At 29.5% G+C, this 18541-nt stretch overlaps 2 protein-coding genes and 1 long non-coding RNA gene across 4 annotated transcripts in view; 2 read left to right on the forward strand and 1 right to left on the reverse strand.

Annotated features, from left to right (window-relative positions):
• The window catches only part of LOC106467814 (protein scribble homolog), a 96061-nt gene extending 85092 nt beyond the window's left edge, over positions 1 to 10969 (forward strand). Inside the window, exons 37-40 of the mRNA XM_022396009.1 lie at positions 1424 to 1533; positions 3376 to 3440; positions 8093 to 8159; positions 8692 to 10969. Of these exons, the coding sequence (XP_022251717.1) occupies positions 1424 to 1533; positions 3376 to 3440; positions 8093 to 8159; positions 8692 to 8825 (376 nt within the window). The 3' untranslated portion in view covers positions 8826 to 10969. The remainder of the gene's footprint in view (positions 1 to 1423; positions 1534 to 3375; positions 3441 to 8092; positions 8160 to 8691) is intronic.
• Positions 10970 to 12486: 1517 nt separating this feature from the next.
• On the forward strand, positions 12487 to 14785 carry LOC111087850. The gene is made up of 2 exons (XR_002612475.1): positions 12487 to 13365; positions 14217 to 14785. It is a non-coding gene; the product is annotated as an uncharacterized LOC111087850 (long non-coding RNA).
• Positions 13718 to 18541, reverse strand: part of LOC106467815 (zinc finger protein 704-like) — a 45156-nt gene continuing 40332 nt past the window's right edge. For both annotated transcript variants that reach the window (XM_013928192.2, XM_022396010.1), the window contains exons 5-7: positions 17826 to 18063; positions 16892 to 16999; positions 13718 to 15563 (exon numbers count right to left, since the gene is read on the reverse strand). In XM_013928192.2, coding sequence (XP_013783646.1) covers positions 15363 to 15563; positions 16892 to 16999; positions 17826 to 18063 — 547 coding nt within the window. In that variant the 3' untranslated portion in view covers positions 13718 to 15362. The remainder of the gene's footprint in view (positions 15564 to 16891; positions 17000 to 17825; positions 18064 to 18541) is intronic.

The following is an 18541-nucleotide window of genomic DNA, read 5'->3' on the forward strand; positions in this document are numbered from 1 at the left end:
ATTTTCACTAACGATTCTCTGTACGGGCATGGTAGATTTGACTGATCTCGTAACCACCATAAAAAATTAGGAAATATAAATTATGCCTCTTTCATTCTAGAATTACAACAAATTATAACAAGAAAACATAAATGTTTAGACTAAAATAGCTTATTTTAATATCATAAAATTATACACTTATGTACATTTATTATATTGACCTATAATCCGTACCTGACTATCAATACAGAAGTTACAATGATGCAGCATATGTGCTCTTGTGTTACTGTATACAATAATATAAAACTGACCTTTAGTCTTCACAAAGTGACCCGTCATGGCTGTGTTTTAGTGGACTAGTATTTTGTAAAATACAGGCACATATCAATTATTATACATTATATATGTATACAGATTCTTACTATTTACAATCAAGTTCTTAAACTTATTTTTCTTAAAACATGGAACTGTAAATGAAGAAGCAAAGCAAACAATTATTTCTTCTTGTTATGACCTTTGTACTTAGATGCTGCTTCTCGTAGCTTGCTAAGCTTTAAGAAATTTTGCAGGTGGAGGATGCAAAACGAAATAATTTTTTTAAATTTTATATATATACATTTTAATAACCAAAAAATCATAAATTACTTTATCGATACCTTAGAATTCCACTATAATTTATCAAGCTAGTAACTAAGTTGAATTTGGGTCTAAAAAAAATATGAAATTTCGAGCAGACTAATAACACAACCTATAGGCCATAGTTACGTAAATTAATTAATGTAAAACTTTAGGATCATTTACAGGTTATAATCAAACAAAAAATGACCAGTACCACATTGCAACTGTGTACTGTACACTGCATGAAATGTACTGTCAATATGAATGTAGTTGTGGTTGTATACTTAACAGTCCATTCCCTGTATCACTCCACCATTATATCATATGCTGTAATGGGCACAGTACAGTGTAATTCTACAATTTCCTTTGTTATTATTTTCCTTTTTGTAGTTAAATATAAATGGCCTGTAGATGTTTTAATCCATATAAGTAAGTGATATATCTCAAGGAACATATAGTTGAAACATTTGAACAAAGATTTTTTATGTTATTGCAATCATAAGATGAAGCTTATTCGTACATATAAATTTTTGCAACTTGAGAGCATCATTAATTTCTCTCTCTCTCATGTCAACTCCATAGTGAATATTTTAAGATAAATTATTAGAAGATTTGTACTGTTGTTTAGTCTGGTTTCTTTCACCACTTCCACTTGGGAGGAGAGTACAAGAAAAATTTTTGAAATCAGCTAAATAACTCCAGTAAATCCAGTATTGAGAATTGTGGAGTCTCCTAAAATTCTTACTCTGTATATTAAAACTAACTTGGAATATGTGAACTGTTCATATAGAGTAAGTCAAACAATTGGAAATTTACTTTCTGTCAGGTTTTTGTCTGTCCAGGACAAGACACACAAAACCCAGCCGATTTCCTGCAGAGTCCAAGAATCCCCAGGTTGTCCTGGATCACCTTTGTTTCATGACAGTCAACAAGAAGGTTAGTTGGCAATAAATAGTTTGAATCTTCATAGCTTATGATGTTGAACCAACTGAGATATTAAAAAACAATAATTATTAGATGTAATAGCAAAATTTCTATTGAAATTGAGTCTCATAGAATGTCCAAACAAAGTATGATAAATATCTAGATGTTATTTAAAAGATAATTTTTTTTTGTCTGAAAAAACTTGTGTGTGTTATTGTGGGCTTTTGTATCTGTTATATATATTGTGTAATGATTATGTATAGTTTTATGTAAGACTAAGGTAGCTAGTGTTGACAAACTTCAACTTAAAAAAAAGTTTAACCTCACCCAGACCACTGGGCACCTCTCAGTTATCAGGTGCACATCTGCAAGTCAAATTTCAAAACTAAAGTAAAGGTGATAATTCTAACTATTTGAAGGATTAATTACTTAAAAAGTCATTTTTTAATATATCTTTTGTGTGACTAGCAAATAAAAATGAAACATGTTTTAGAATACCTGATCTGCTTAGTTCCATAAACAACAAACTTATAATTTTTTTTTAGAATTTTTCTGCCCATCCCAAAGCATATGCTTATATTTGCTAATAAAACTGTCAGTTCGTAAGGTTGAGTTCTTTACTCTATTTTCCTTCACTTTCTCTGGTTTTATTACTACAGTGTGTCATTCACACCAGTTTTTTTTTCTACCTCACAGAATGTGGTCTGAGAAGCCCCTAATAAAATTCTGATTTGAAAATAACTACAGCCGAAGGTTAAATACTATTGGATAAAATGGATTATAAACTATTTACATCAGTGTTGAGTGAATAAAATTGTATGAGAAATTGTGGTTTCATGGAAACCAATTAGATTTAGCTCTTGCAGAAAAGAACAACATAATTTTGTGGGAACTTTAGAATACTTAGGAACAAATTATAGATCTAGGACTTTTTGGTGTAATTTATTTATGTATTCTTTTCATTCATGAAAATGTTTTAGTGTTAAATTATAATTATTTGAAAGCTATGAAAAGTTCCTGCTCTCAAGATATTAGGTAACCCTTATTAGATTTAGGGAGTATTTTACACAGTGGCAAAATATCCAAGTGACTCAAGTCTAGTTATTAAATATTAAATTTATCATATTCAAATGATGTAGATAAATAATAGAACTTTTTATGTATTAAAAAGAAAGTGAATTTATATGAATTGATCTCAACAAAGAATATTATTAGCAAAAGTTTTGTTACCTACCATTGTCTGATGCCAGTTATGACAAGTCATGTCATAGGTCACCAATAAAACTGTCAGTTTTTACTATGTTTTTTTATGATCTATAGCCAGGTTTATACTACAGTTGACAAAATAGTAATACTTTAATGAATATTAAACAAGTTGAAAGGTTTTTCAAAAAAGTGTCTCTCAACAAAATATTGAAAATTTATAACATAATTTATAGGAAAAAACTACATCAAATCATATGAATTTTTTAAAGCCAAAACGAAGTGCTATTTAGTGAATCTTTAATAAGTTTCATGTAGTTTGGTTAGGTGTTTCCACTGTAAGAAGGGGGAAAAAAAAGACCTCAATGGATGTCAATGACACAAACACACATCCTGGTCGGGAGACGTTTAAACAATTTGGATATCAAAGTACAGTTTCTGATTAAATAGAAGTGTTACTTTTATGCAATACATAATCTTTTAAGTTGATATGTTATTCACATTTTTTTATTATAAAGATTGATATCAGTCAGAAGATTAAAATAAACTCCTTATTATAAGATATTTTTTGTCATGTTTGTTTTGTGGTTTTAAGTTTGTAATATATGTTTGTGTCATATATTTAATTTTGTTTGTATGTCTGTATCATAGGAAACTGTGTGGTTATACATACCCTAGAGAATTATAAAGAAAGTCCTGACAAGCGTAAAGAAAAGGTATATTATATTTAGTACTTGTAATTGGTACAATAGTTAACTATTTTATGTTTGTTGTTGAAAGAAAAAAATGTATTTCGGCATTGATTGTATAGTTTTATACCAAAAACCCACTAGAGAGTGGAACTGAAACATTTAACACTTTCAAGTTGAACTTATTTGCTGCTGCTATTTAATGCATTTGTGTATTAGACTCTGTGTAATAGATGTTGGTGTTGATTTGTGGCTTTTTGAGTCAGTATACTTTTACTTGTTCTTTTTAATAAGTTTATTTTCCACTTACAACTATAATTTTGAAGACTAAAATATGTTGTATATTGGGACACTCTTAGTTATGTACAGCAGAAATAATTCAAGTGTGTTTATACTTCGCTGTTTAATGTATTGTTAATGTTAAAAAATTTTAATATTGGCTAAAAGATATTTTTGTATGCAATATTTAGTGCCTCTTAATTATACTATACTTGTTACTATGGGATTTTACTTGTATACTTTTATTTGTCATACTTGCAGTAAAAATCAAAACAGCTAAGAAGGGATATTGTCAAAAAACAAACATTTGTCAATTTGTTGACAGTGATACCAGCTTATTTAGGAACAACATCAGAGAAATTTATGGTTTAAATTCTAAAAGCCAGTGAAATATTGAAAAACCCATAGGCCTAAGGACTGTTATAAAAATGGGTGAACTGCAGATGTTTTTTGGTTTTTTTTTTTTTACATTCCTCATTCAAAATTAGAGCTGTAGAATAAATAGCATTTTGTATCTGTTTGCATATAACCTGTTTTTATAACAATTATTAGTTTTCCAATATTTTACTGACTTTCTGCATTAAACCGTAGCTTTTTAAAGTATTATATTGCATATAATACAAACTTTTCAAAGATTCTTTTGCCTCTCAATGTCCAACCAAACTAATAAGTTTTAGTATTGAATGAAAATCTTGTAGGGAGTAACTTGTAGATGATAAAAGATGATATATCTTAAATGGTATTTATTATGAACCTTTGATTTCCAGTCATAATGAATAAACTAACAGGAATGTGTGAAAAAAGAAGAAATATATTTACCGTTAACCTGTTTAAATTTCAGTAACATGTTAAATCTTATGTTAGAGCATGTTTTTTTTACTGTGTTTTATACTAGCTAGAGTACCCATCCCCTGGATGAAAGTTGTGTAAGTTCATGATTAATGAAAGGTTATCTTAGGAATTGAAAAGTTGCTTACCATATATGTAACGCTCCTTTTCAAAACCAGCCTATTTACTTTTTGCTCTATGCTGTCCCTATTCATCTATGAAGAATGTACATCTGTCTTTTGAAAGTAATTATCCCTTAGAGTTTTTTGATCTGTGATTTATCTACCGTTTTGACCCTCCCAAGTAATAGAAATATTATAATATTTAAAAAAGGTTCAAAGATACAAAACAGTCCAATGTACATGTTATTATATATGATGTTTTTTTAAAGTATGCCAATTTCCAAACATACACAATTAGCAGTGATAACAAGTGGATATCTATATAAATATAATAGTGTTGTCTGTCCATTTAACTACTTCGCAGAGTACGGATTTTCAGTAATATTCAGATCATTGGATCAATAGGGAGATACATACAAATTTTCAGTATTGCATTTTGTGTTCTGCAGTTTTTATGGGCATTTTTACCAATACTGCACCCCCTGTTGAAGGATCTTCACCAAATTTTGGCATGAAGGTTAATTTGGTCTATGCAGATATACATGGAAATTTGCAGTTTCACATTTTGTGCTTTGCAGTTTTTACAATTTATTGGTTTATTCTGCTTCTACTAATGAAGTATACCGAGACAGTTCCACTAGTTTTCTATCTGAAAATTTGACTTTATTTTTCTACTTGTAATTAGTTATGTATTTCTTTCATTTGTTTGTTCAATTCTTCAAATTCGTTTTTTTTCTAATTTTATTTAATTAACTCCCTTTTCACCCTATTCTCATGCTTCTCTACACATCTTCGGAACAAAGATTAGTAAAGGTGGAATAAACCAACAGAACAAAGATTAGTAAAGGTGGAATAAACCAACAGAACAAAGATTAGTAAAGGTGGAATAAACCAACAGAACAAAGATTAGTAAATGTGGAATAAACCAACAGAACAAAGATTAGTAAATGTGGAATAAACCAACAGAACAAAGATTAGTAAAGGTGGAATAAAGCAACAGAACAAAGATTAGATTCAAGAATTTCTGTTTCTGCAATCCTCAATGCCAAAGATGTATTGTATTCAAATTGTAAATTTTATTAACTTCTTTATCTACTTTAGATATTAACATGATTGTCTTTTGTTAATGCTGAAAGAAGATTTTACTGTTGTTAAACCTGATTTGTTTAGGTTTGTCTAGTCTTTTATTGTAGTTTGTTCTGTTATTTCAGTGTTCTCTTCTATTTGTTTCATCCCTACAAACTTTGTTAATACACAAGGCTTGTACATGATATTTCATGTAGTAGGGTAAATGACAGCTTTTGTAATGTCAGATGATTTCCTGCTTAAATGAGAGTAGAAGGCTGTCTTTCAATAAGAAAGAGGCATCTATGGGATTGGTCAAAGCTGAACTTGAAAGTTTTGTGAAAGAAGTTTGCATGTGATAAAAAAAAAAAGTTAATCTATTCAGAACCAGTTATAAATTATTAAAAATGTCATCAGTGCAACTTTTCCAAGTGCATGGTTTTGAAGTTGTTTTTTAAGATGTGGCATTATCTCTAAAGGTGTAAACAAAATTATAAGCCATGCTAGTACTATTGACCTGGATCGTAATATTTATTGAATTCAAGGATAATTACAAGTCTGTCTAAAAATAATATGAATAAACAAATAGTGTTATGCTGTTGCTTCTTACCATAAAAACTTGATTTGTAAATGACTTAAGTTGATAATAATTACAACTCACTTGCTTAATCTGGTTCACTCCATAACAGTCATTCTTGAAAATTGATGATACGTATATAGTGTGTTGTATCTCAGCTAGCCTGATGAGCTCTTGTATTGGGTGAAAGTATTGGGCAAGCGTAGTGCGGTTGACTTGGTATAAGATATTCTTTTTTACTTTCAATTATGGGTTCTTAAAAAAAACTTTTTCAGTTAACCATTTTTACACATTCTTGCACTTCACCACACAAATACAATAGTTACATTTTTGTTCAAGAACATCGTAAACACATCTTTGTCATCAAACTGGTTTACTTGAGATACCAATAATGTCATTATTGGATAGAAGTCTGTCCAAAGAGACAGTGACATCAAGAAAGTTTATGTAGATGAATGAACATACATGATGTTTGGTAACAGGATGAAAGAGATTCCCACTGTTTAGTGAAATCGCAGCTTGGAAATATCAACCATGAACTATCTTATTGCACTCTAAACATAATTGGCAAAGTGAGGCTAACATGCTTGGACTGTTCTTCTGAGAGTTCATGGTTGGCCCATTTCTGCAAACATTCACTCCACATTATTCTCCACTTTGGGTGTGCCTTAAGAGTGACAGTCAAATCCTATTATTTGGTCAGAAAATGGTAGCCATAAGGTTGGAGGTGATTACTGTTTACTAAATGCCTTCCTTATAGTCTGTCAGTCAAATCCTATTATTTGGTCAGAAAATGGTAGCCATAAGGTTGGAGGTGATTACTGTTTACTAAATGCCTTCCTTATAGTCTGTCAGTCAAATCCTATTATTTGGTCAGAAAATAGTAGTCGTAAGGTTGGAGGTGATTACTGTTTACTAAATGCCTTCCTTATAGTCTGTCAGTCAAATCCTATTATTTGATCAGAAAATTGTAGCCATAAGGCTGGAGGTGATTACTGTTTACTAAATGCCTTCCTTATAGTCTGTCAGTCAAATCCTATTATTTGGTCACAAAATAGTAGTCGTAAGGTTGGAGGTGATTACTGTTTACTAAATGCCTTCCTGTCAGTTCAAAATTTGGGACAGCTATGCATAGGTAGTCCTTTGCATGAAATATTGGAAACAAAGAAACCAAACAAAATATAACGAAGAACCTTGCCAGTTCATTTTTTTTACACTAGGAAAATGTCCAGAAGCTGTCAGATGATGTTTTTCTTTATTGGGATTATGTGTGTAAGATATTTTTGATGAATCTTTTTAGTCAAATGATGAATATTAGTTTATGAAATTATAATTTTGGAAATGCTGTTAACCATATAAAGAAGTGAAATTTTACCCATAATTTTAGGCAATTTACTCTAATACATAAATACAGTTAATTTCATTCTGTAAAATTCTTTGGCTTCTGAAAACATTGGTCATCAAGTGATTTAGGTAGTTTAGAGATATGAATATCTATGTGTGTTATGAAGTTTAAAAACCAAGCTTAAAACAATTGCAAAAATAAATGTATTGTTTAGAAATGTTGTGATGATTCAGAAAAATTCTTCTTTGAACAGATTAAAAGAAACCCTGTTTTTTTACTTGATTTGTCTGTTCAAATCTGTGACTGATTTTTGTTTTTAGACTGATGAATAAGATAGGTTTTCTGTTGTTTCTTTATATATGTGTGTGTGTTTGTGTAATAATTTGATTTTTGGATATTGGATATTCTTTCTGAAAATTCATTTTCTGCTAATACATAAAATATATTCCATAATTTGTTTCAGGTAAATTTAACAGCTGAAAATATGTTGTCTTTGGAACTTCAGGGTGAGGATAAAGAAAGGTCAAATGGTGAGTAATAAACAAGTAAAAATGTGTTTTACAGTTGTTGTTGTTTTTTCTCTCTGTTAAACTGATGGTAGACACAGATCTTTTCTCTCAGAGGCTCAAACACAATCAAGCAGAAGTATGAAAGATCTCATCAGCTTTAGTACATCAGTAGGTAGGCCCAACCATTGTGAATGCGTGTGAAATAGCATTAATATTATTCACTCCTGTTTACACATGCCCTTGATCATTATTATAGCATCATAGTTTTAGAAACAACGGAGTATTTGGTAGAAAAATAGGACAATGATACTTCTATCTGTAAAAGCAGAGACAAAAAGAAAGCACCCTTAATAGTGTGTATGCATGCATGTGTGATGGCTGTATACAGAATGAATATATGTGTGTATTAAAATATATAAAATTAAATGTAACTGTGTTGATTTTGTTCAAATGTGAAAGAGGTCGTACAAATTTTTGTGCCTTATTCTTTTATAATAAAACTAGTACTCTGTTGAATAAATAAATATATTTATGAATGAAGTCTATTTTCTAGGGCTTACAGAGGACTGCTCTACCAGTGAACCACAGAGCCCCATCACAGAAAATGAAAACAATGTTATATCAACAGCCAATCATAAATCTGGGTCCCCTGGGAAAAAGAAAAAGAAAAAACGCTCTAAAAAATAAGTAACAGTTCTGGAATTGGTAACCATCCTTTAGAAGCTAAATAAGGCACACAAGTAGTACAGAATGATCAAAATGTTTTTGTAAATAACTTTTGACCCTATAGGAAGTTTTAGCAAGTTCTTAGTGTTGTGAAGGTGTATGGTTTTAACAAAGGGTTTTAAGTGTGTACATTTGACTACTGGACTCATCATACATGTACTGTGTTAGACTAGTTTTAATCATCTTTTAGATATAACTACATTTAAAGAGGGCAATAATTTGATGCTAGTATGGAATTATATAAAGCTCGTTCTTTAACAGTAATTTAGCTATGTAGTGTGTGTTTTAATTTCTATTTTGTTATATAAAAATGTGATTTGGTTAGTTAAGTATATTATGAAATATGAACGTTTGCCCTTAAAACTGTCACATAACTTGAATATTTTTCAAAGTTGCTATTTGTCCAGTAATATTTTGTTGAGAAACTTCAAGTATTGTAAATTTAAATAAGTATAACTCAAATTGTTTCATTTTATATCCTAAATAACTTGCACATCTGTTTGCACTTAATTTCTGTGAAGTAATTCCCATATGTATTTCTACTGTGTTTTTATTAGGTAGATATGTTACCCACTTTGTGTGTTGTTAAAACACTAACTAAATTCACTTTTAATATATTACACCATAACAAAACATGTTTAAAGGATAGTTGAAAAAAAAAAGATTTATTGTGATTTAATACTGACATTTTGTAGGATTAGTTAAAATATATTGGAGGTATTCATTTATGGAAGGTGTTAACAAATTATGTGGCAGTGAAAATATTACCTTCTTTAGGACATGCATGTGGAATGTAATATTGTGGTTACAGTTGTTGTGATCAGAACATAATTATATATATATAGTTTATTATAATTAAAAACTTCACTTAACCAAGGACTTTTAAGGTGTTTTCATTTCACCATGAGTGTGCATTTTCATTATGTGAGGGATATGTATCTTCCAAGAAAACAAAAGCTCAAACAAGGCAGCTTCTTAAAGCTTAGAAATGAGTTGTGTTTGTTTCTGAAGCTGAATCAGTAGAATTGTGTATATAAATATGAAGACTGTGTTATTAGAATGTATGTATTTATCAACTCTATTCCCTGCTTACTTTCAACAATGTAACAAGTATAGTTTGTGATGTTTTTACTATTATAACTCGTAGTATTATTTTGTGCAGGTTTAATACTTGAAATCACCTGATTTAATAAAATATTACACTAACAAATTATTTCATTGCTGTTTTAAATGTTTTTGGTTTTAAAATGTTGCACACTCTTGACATACATTTTTATAATCTTTTAAACTTGTACGAAGTGTATAACCTTACAGAAAAATAAATCATATTTTGTATAATTGGGTATTAGAACAATATTTAGAGCAGGTACTGCATTATCTACAAGTTTTCAAATTAACTGGCAAAATTTAAAGAATCTTTGGCTTGTTTTTAATTTTGTGCCATATTAGCCAATTTATTTCAATAGTTATATCCAAATATTTTAAAAATTCATATTACATCAAATTAATTACTAATATTTGCAAACATTTAATCTCAATTTTTATAAAATTGGTAACTGAAAGAAATTCATGCATGTTTTTGCTTAGTGTACTCGTATATGGTTTATGATTAAATATCTTATAATTGCAAAACATTCTAGAAATTAGGCTGTAGCTTGCACATCAGTCAGACTTATAAATTGTAGTTGAATGGTTTTGTTTCTTTGATGTTTAGTGCTTGAATGTTCTCTGATATTACTTTATTTATGCTTGCCAGTCAGTTATAATGTGTGTTTTTAGTGTTTCTATAAAGCCTGTACATGAAAATAGCAAAGACACAAGTGTAATAGTTTTGTGCATAATTTAGAATATATAGATTGATACAGTGGAAAACCAGTTTTTGAAAGTATTCTGAGGAAAAAATTCAAATTTTTCATTGAAGGTGGGACAGCTTTAGAGTACAAGTTAGAGTTATGAGCAGGTTAAGATGTAGATGTGATAAGGGTTTTCATATAGGTACTTTATAGCTGGTCCAGACAGCACATTGACATTTATATGTATTGTTTCTACATATGTATATTTGCTATGTAATGTATGTGTGTTTCTTAATTAAAATGTCTTAATCATTTTCATGTTGTTGAATTTCTGACATTAAAAGAAGCATGTATACTTTCAAATCAGGCTATGAACAAAAAGTTTAAAACATAATGTCAGTGAAAGATTTAATGAGGACAAACTTTCTGCTGTTTTACTACAGAAAAACTAGGGAAATTAAAATGCTTTAAGAAAGAAAAAACTATGTAAAGTTAAGAACTTGTAAGATTTCTTTTTGTTGTGAATAATAAAAAAAAAATGAGGCAAAAAAGCATCAGGTTTTCTTCTAGTTTTGAAATTGCCCAAATGTTTTATGGTCAGATTTTATTCTTTAGGTGACAAACCTTGTTTGCACCTGTTCTTAAGTTTCATATTATTTCACTTTAATGCTAGCCTAAAATAAAAATATTTGTATATGGTACCATATATCTTTATTTTTAATAATATTTTATATAAAAAAAAACTTGCATTATATTGAACCTGTTAAGTTACTAATAAAATAATTTTCTGTTTTATTTTTAGTCTTGCTGTATTTTTCACAGATTTGATCCATTAACAACAATTATTTGATAAATTTTGCTTAGTATTTGTGTTACATTTTGTAAGAGATTCTTGGAATGTAGAAAATGTGTAAAGTTTTTTATTTCCCATTTATTGAATAAGAAGGTGCATTTTGAATTTATCTCGTAATTACCACGTTTTCACAAAAACACGGCTTGATTAAAATTAGTTGATTTTCTACTTACAATTTAAAGTTGTATTTTTTCTTTGACAGAGCAAGAGATCAAAATATGAAAAGATGTATAAATAATATCTTCTGTCATCATATAAATGTATTAATAATAATGTCTAATCTTGTTTACATTTTGTAATTTCTATTTTACTTTAAAGCTGTGGACATTCCTTAAAACCATACACTGAAAGGCAATTCAAAATGAAATATTAAATCCTATTTCTCAGTGCTGCTGTTCTTTTCCCGGCAGTGCATGAACCAAAAGGTTGATACAGCTTATCATAAATATGTAATAAATAAAATGTATGACATTAGAATATGGACAGGATATTGCTATTTTAATACAATGTTAATATTGAATTATTTATTTTACAAGAGTGATGACTAAGAATTTTTCTTAATAGTGTGCTGTTAGTAAATACAAGTTATTATCCTATTGTCTATGACACCATTGGTCTCCATCTCCATAGCTTTATAAGATGTTGAATAATCTGTATATCACTCCAGGGAATGCTACTATAATTTAATTTCATGATATTGCTAAACAACGTTTTTTTTATATGAGAAGACTACCAGGAATATTTTCTGAATTTTTTATTTTTTTTTTTAATTGTTCTGGTTGGTTTACTGTTCACAGCCTAATAACCAGATATTCTTATCCAGAATCTCTGTGGTCAGTCCAGTGCTAAATGTTGATGCTTTTAGCAACATAATGAATTGATAACTGAAAACATTTCATGAATAATAATAATAACAAACAAAAGGAGTATGAATAACATTGTACAGGTAGTATTCTCTTTGAGAAATAAAATCCTGGTGATTTCTTAAATATATACAATCTGTGTCTAGCTTTTTAAAAATGCTTAATTTTTGTCAGTGAGAGCTAACAGACCTGGTGATTTGATATATACACACACACACAATATACTGAAACAATTTTGAATATGCAAATTACCAAGTCATGTAACAACCACAGCCATATAAAGTTGCAGTGGAACATAATGTATCAGCACATCATTGTGAGATTATTTGGCCTTTCATAACGTATGTAGCAGCTCTTTTTGGTGCAAAATTTTCATACATTCAGATAATAAAAAGGAGTTTATATTGAGGATTTATAACTTACAAAATATGTATATAGTTAGGTTTAACGTTTTTAGAGCAGATGTTGCATTATCTACAAGTTTACAAATTAACTGGCAAAAATGTATAGAATCCTTGGCTTGTTTTAACTTTTGTGCCATATTAGCCAATTTATTTTAATAGTTATATCCAAATATTTTGGGAATTAAGAAATACAAATGAACAATAATACTGGTGACTTCAGAAATGATTTTTGTAAATAATATTATGTCAAAACGTGTATGTGTGTGTGTATATATACACGTGGTAGAATGATCATATCATTCTTATGCATCTGTATTAGTTCAGAAATAAATTCTTTCTAAATCAGTTCCTAAACATTAAAAGATTACATGTGAAATGTTGTAATTTCCATTTGAAGATTTTCTGTTTAGTTATAAAACCTATAATTTTTAAAACTGATGAAAGTACATTCTGTAGTGAAAATTAAATCTGTCACACTAGTTCTAACTACTTTTTTTTTTAGGTTTCAAGTGCCTGTATTAATTCAGCTTTAATATCAATAACAAGGACCAACAACGATACTAGTGTGTGGTTTCGGGAACAATGTTTGTAAATAATTCTTATGTAAATATGCAAGTTGTTTTAGCAGGGTTGTGGTTTCCCAAATAATTTTTGCAGTTTGTAGATATTACAAATAGTTTAATAAAGGCAGAAGAGATAGAATATTTAACAAATCAAGTTATACAATACCACATATAGCAATGAAAGCAACATCACCATGAAGTGTTTCCATGGTTAGTAACCTGTATGATCACTTGGGTGTACATATAGGACTACTAACCATGATAGTGATCAACATCCAGTTGCCATAATCCTTACTGTAAGCTCTTAATAATACTATGACTGTCTGTCATAAAATCATCATCTTAAAAAAAAAATACCGTGGTGAATATATTTTACATTTATATGGTTATTATACAAAATTAGCTGGGTATGAAAAAGAAGTAACAGTTGATGTGAGGAATACAAATATACAACAGTATCTTGAAAGTTGATTGATATCCTCCGTAAATTACAAACGAACATAGAAACTAAAGAATAAAACACACACATACATGTTTGTATGGTATAAAAAATTATCATTTACGATACCTTAATAATAAATAAGCTAGGAAATTATAACTTTTATTGTAATCCCAATAAACCATGGCATGTGAATAAATCAACCGTATATGTGTAAATAATTTTGTTGAGCAAAGACAAACCTGTACAATTTACACAAGTTTGTTAACAATAACATACAAAAAATACAATATCTTAGTAGTAAACAATGATGGAGCTGTAGGTTTTAATTAAAGTCTTTTTTTTTACTGCTGCCTATGGCACTTCTGTGTATTTCATGAAAAGTTTGTACTTTTTTCTTTTTAACAAGGCATTGATTTGTATCTTAAACTTTACAGGCATCACTCTTCATTAGCGAAATATGGATGGAGTCCAATATGCCACTAGAAATCCACCTACAGAAATGGAAGCCAGTGAAATCCTCATTATGCCACAAGTAATGTCTAAACACACTTTGACAGAAGATAGACTGTTGGATTTTGCTTGATTAAGTTTCCCTACAGTACTCTTATCTTTATTCACACAATATGCCTCGAAATATTTTCTAATAACTAATCAATTTATTGAGCAAAAACAAAACGTATAAAGATAATTTTCTCGAAATAACGAAAATCCTATCAAAATGCTGAATGGCAGTAACAAGAAAATACAGGCAGGTGATTTTTTTCTATTTTCAATTACTTTATCTTTCATTAACAATAGCAATCAATAGATAATTCATGTAAAATACAAACAAATTTTAGACACCAATACCCTCTCTTTCCACATCACATTGGTAAATTCTGAAAATGTATTAATCCCAATAATTTAAATACACAAATGAAATCAAAGCAATATTTAGATTTCATATCTTTCACAATGTAAATTTGTTTATGGAATACATTAAAGTGTGTTTTTGTGTGACATACTGGAAGCTAGTCATCATCATTACATGCAACTGGCGTACAGTGAAACAAGTTCTTAATTCTTTCTGTTGTAACTTAAGTCTCTTAGTAAACATTAAAATGTTCTATTAATATCTCTTCTTTCATCTTTGAGCTAACATACATTAATCTAAAGTACAATAAAATTTGCTATGAAAAGTAAATATAGTTAAATCATTTAAAAGTCACTATACCAATAACAATTAATATTTAATATATTTGTGTGTATACATGTATATACCCTTGTAAACATTAAATTTCTGTAGCTTTACAAATATAAAATTAATTTATAGGAATGTAGATATCTGTAGTCTAAACATTACCTTAAACTTTTCACTTGGAAGTTGTGACAAAAAAACAACTTTAAACCATCGTTCATAATTTGTTATGAGCAATAAAGTTAACAGACGTTACCTACGAGATTAACTATCTCGTGCATCCTTAGATACTTTTGTTAGTGCTGCAATTCTTTTCACTAAAACGTTTTCTTTAATTCATTTGCAACAGCTTGAAACTTTCTTTTAAATGTTTCTGATGTGTAAGTGAATTTATTTTCAACAACTAATCAGTTAAAGCTTCAGTAACAAATCGAGTGCAAGCTTTTTTCCACCGACACTGTGTACACCAAAGTTCTCTGTTTTCCATTCCATAAACCTTTCTACACTTGCGTATTTCAGATCGACCTCTCCTATGCACAGAAGAAATCTTTGTAGGTGGTGAGACAGACTTGGGACTCAGCCTCACATACTTTGGTGACAAAACCTGAGTAACATGAAAATTACTGTTAAAAATTGGGGAAAAGTTATAGTTTTAGCAAACCTTTTTTATATATTTGTTTTCATAAATTATACATTTAATGTAATTCAGAAAAATAGTTGTTGGTAGTATTTCATCTAAAAAAAATTAAATCATTACTTTATGAACAAACAGCTTTTATCTCAGTTCTCATAGCTTTATAAACATAAATAAGAAGCACTTGATTTGTAAATTTTATTTTTAAAAAATATCACTTGACTTAACACCTAAAACACAGTCTAATATGACAACCTTTTTAAGCTGTTGTAGAAAAGTCATAGACTTGTGCTAGTTCTGTTGATTGGCTAAAAGATACATATAGAAACATCTATCTTGTAGAAGCTTGTACCAGTTTAGCCCTGTGTCCACTCCTTATGGCAAGCCCATCTTAAAGAGTGACATAGAACTTGTACAAATTGGGGTTTCTCTCTCTTTAATGTTTCATTTGGAATAGTCATTGGTGTGCATAATCTGTACCTTATGAGATCCCACACTTGGATCCCATTGTCTGACTGAATAGTAGGAGGGTTGGCTCTCTGGTTGAGCTCTGGATTTCAGAGCTGGTGGTCAGTTCAAATCCTTATGATACAATAAACATTTTAAGCTGTGGGTGCATTATAAGAGTAACAACCAATCCCTAAACATGGGTGGTAAGGTGCTGTTGACTGGCTGCTGTCCCTGTGGTCAGTAGTTCAGATTTAGGGCTGATAGCAGGCAGCCTTAGTAGCTTTGCCATAAATACAAATACTGATTTGAAAGTTTATTTTAACATCAATCTTTTTGTCTGTGTCCTGTGTAAACATTTTTGGAAATCCACTTCATCACAGCAACCAGCATAGTCACAACAGAATTTAAGAGGCTGGCCAGTTTAGTAAATACGTAACACTATTAGTGTGAATAAAGATTTTGTTTAGTTATTCACTTGTGTTTGTATGTTTTTCCTTTATTGACCATGTTCTGGTTATTCACTGCATAACATTTCCAGAACCCACTGTTTTGGGTACTATGTATTTGAATACCACAAGGGTAGTATCACATATGCGATGGAATATCAGACAGGTGTTTTTTCTCTTGGACAACAGTGCTCTTCTTTTAAAACAAAGTGACAAAACATTTTTGTTAGAAAGTTTAGATAGTGAATACTATGCTTTGAAAACTATTATGACATTATACTTATAAATGTCGATTCTTGGAGACTTCAAAAACCTTTTCTGGTTTGTATTTTTAAGGTTCTAATATTATCTTATATCAAATATATTGGTAGATTTGAGTGAAATAAATTAATAGTTTTATACCATATCACTGAGGGCGCTGACTGCATGAGGTTGCCAGTGGATGATGGGTTGAAACTTGGGGATACTGACAGGTTTTGATTGGGATACTCTGCTGTCCAAGATAAGCTTCTGTGAAAAAACATTTAAGAAGTAAGTCACTTGTATAAAGAATAACAAAAAAATACTCCGTGTGTGAATGAGAATAGAAATTAAAACATTTAAATACATTCCTAAAACTTCCAGAAAGTGTTCATAATAAAAATATGGTCTGTCTATTCCCCATTTTGAAAATTACAATATATATATATATATATATATATATATATATCATTAAGTTTTGGTTTCCATTTATGTTCATGAAACTGTAAAATATTAAACTTAATAACTGAATGAATCCTTCCTACAGCAAATCCAGAGGGCCTGTAAAATATTTTCTACTTAAGTTTAAAGAGAAATACTTATTTTTCTTCCAACTGAGTTTTGAAACAGGTTAACTTAATCTTTTTTTTTTTTTCATTTGTATTTTTAAGGTTCTAATATTATCTTGTATCAAATATATTGGTAGATTTGAGTGAAATAAATTAATAGTTTCATACCATATCACTGAGGGCGCTGACTGCATGAGGTTGCCAGTGGATGTGAATTTTTTTTTGTATTCACATTGTTTCTATTGGTTAGTATTTATGTAATATTTTATTCATAAGCCGTGTATACGTGGAAAATATTAAGTTCTGAAAAACCAAAACATACTTGTAATTACGAATAGCACCAAAGCCTGGAAGCCTTTAACTAATTTATCTATCTTTGAAAAAACAATATCCATTTAAAACAGGTTTTTACAACTTTTATTTTTTCTAAACATGCCAAAGATACATTTAAGTTTTTTGCATATTATTATACCTTATGCATAAATTTGTTGATCAATAAAATAATCAGAACAATGGTCAATTATTACTTTGTTTTGAGGGTCTCTGTACTCTGGATTTTCATGTGGAGGCTTCACCATATCAAGATGACTAAGTGTTGGTGCAGACGAAGTATAGATGTTGGTCAATCCTGGAGATAAGGGAACATTTTCAGTGTTGTCCTCTGGGCTAGCAGGAGGTGACTGCTGATCATCTAATTCAATCTCTGTGTAATAAAATTCCTCCTCGTGTTCATCGCAGCTGTCTGAAGGTTGAGTTGTAGAATGCCTAAAATATAAATTTTATGAATTACATGATTAAGGTTAATTTTATCTTGTATAAATAATTTTCTCGTTAAGTATTTTAGCTAAAATGGCACACTTATACAAGATACAGCAAAAAAATGCATGCACTTAGTATTTAATTAATCAAGTTATTTAGCTTTTAACAATATTTAGTTCATATTAGGCAAATAAGATCAATTGATATTAACTTTTTGAAAATCATGTTGGCTAATCATTAAAAAATGCTGATACAGATTCTTAAAAAATCATTAATAATAATAAAAGGCTAAATCTCATCAAATAAAAATAAGTACACTGACACAACGTGTTATCTAAGGAGTGAATTTCTGTTTCCAGGTAAATACGTAAGAAATTTAATATTTCAAGCACTTCCCGCTTAAATATAATTCCATTTGTTTTTAGCTCGCAGGAAAACAAAACATTTACATAATGGCTCAAAATGTTTAACACGTTACTCCAAA

The sequence above is a fragment of the Limulus polyphemus genome, unplaced genomic scaffold (genome assembly GCF_000517525.1).
Source record: "Limulus polyphemus unplaced genomic scaffold, Limulus_polyphemus-2.1.2 Scaffold2751, whole genome shotgun sequence".
In the NCBI taxonomy this organism is placed as follows: Eukaryota; Metazoa; Arthropoda; class Merostomata; order Xiphosura; family Limulidae; genus Limulus; species Limulus polyphemus.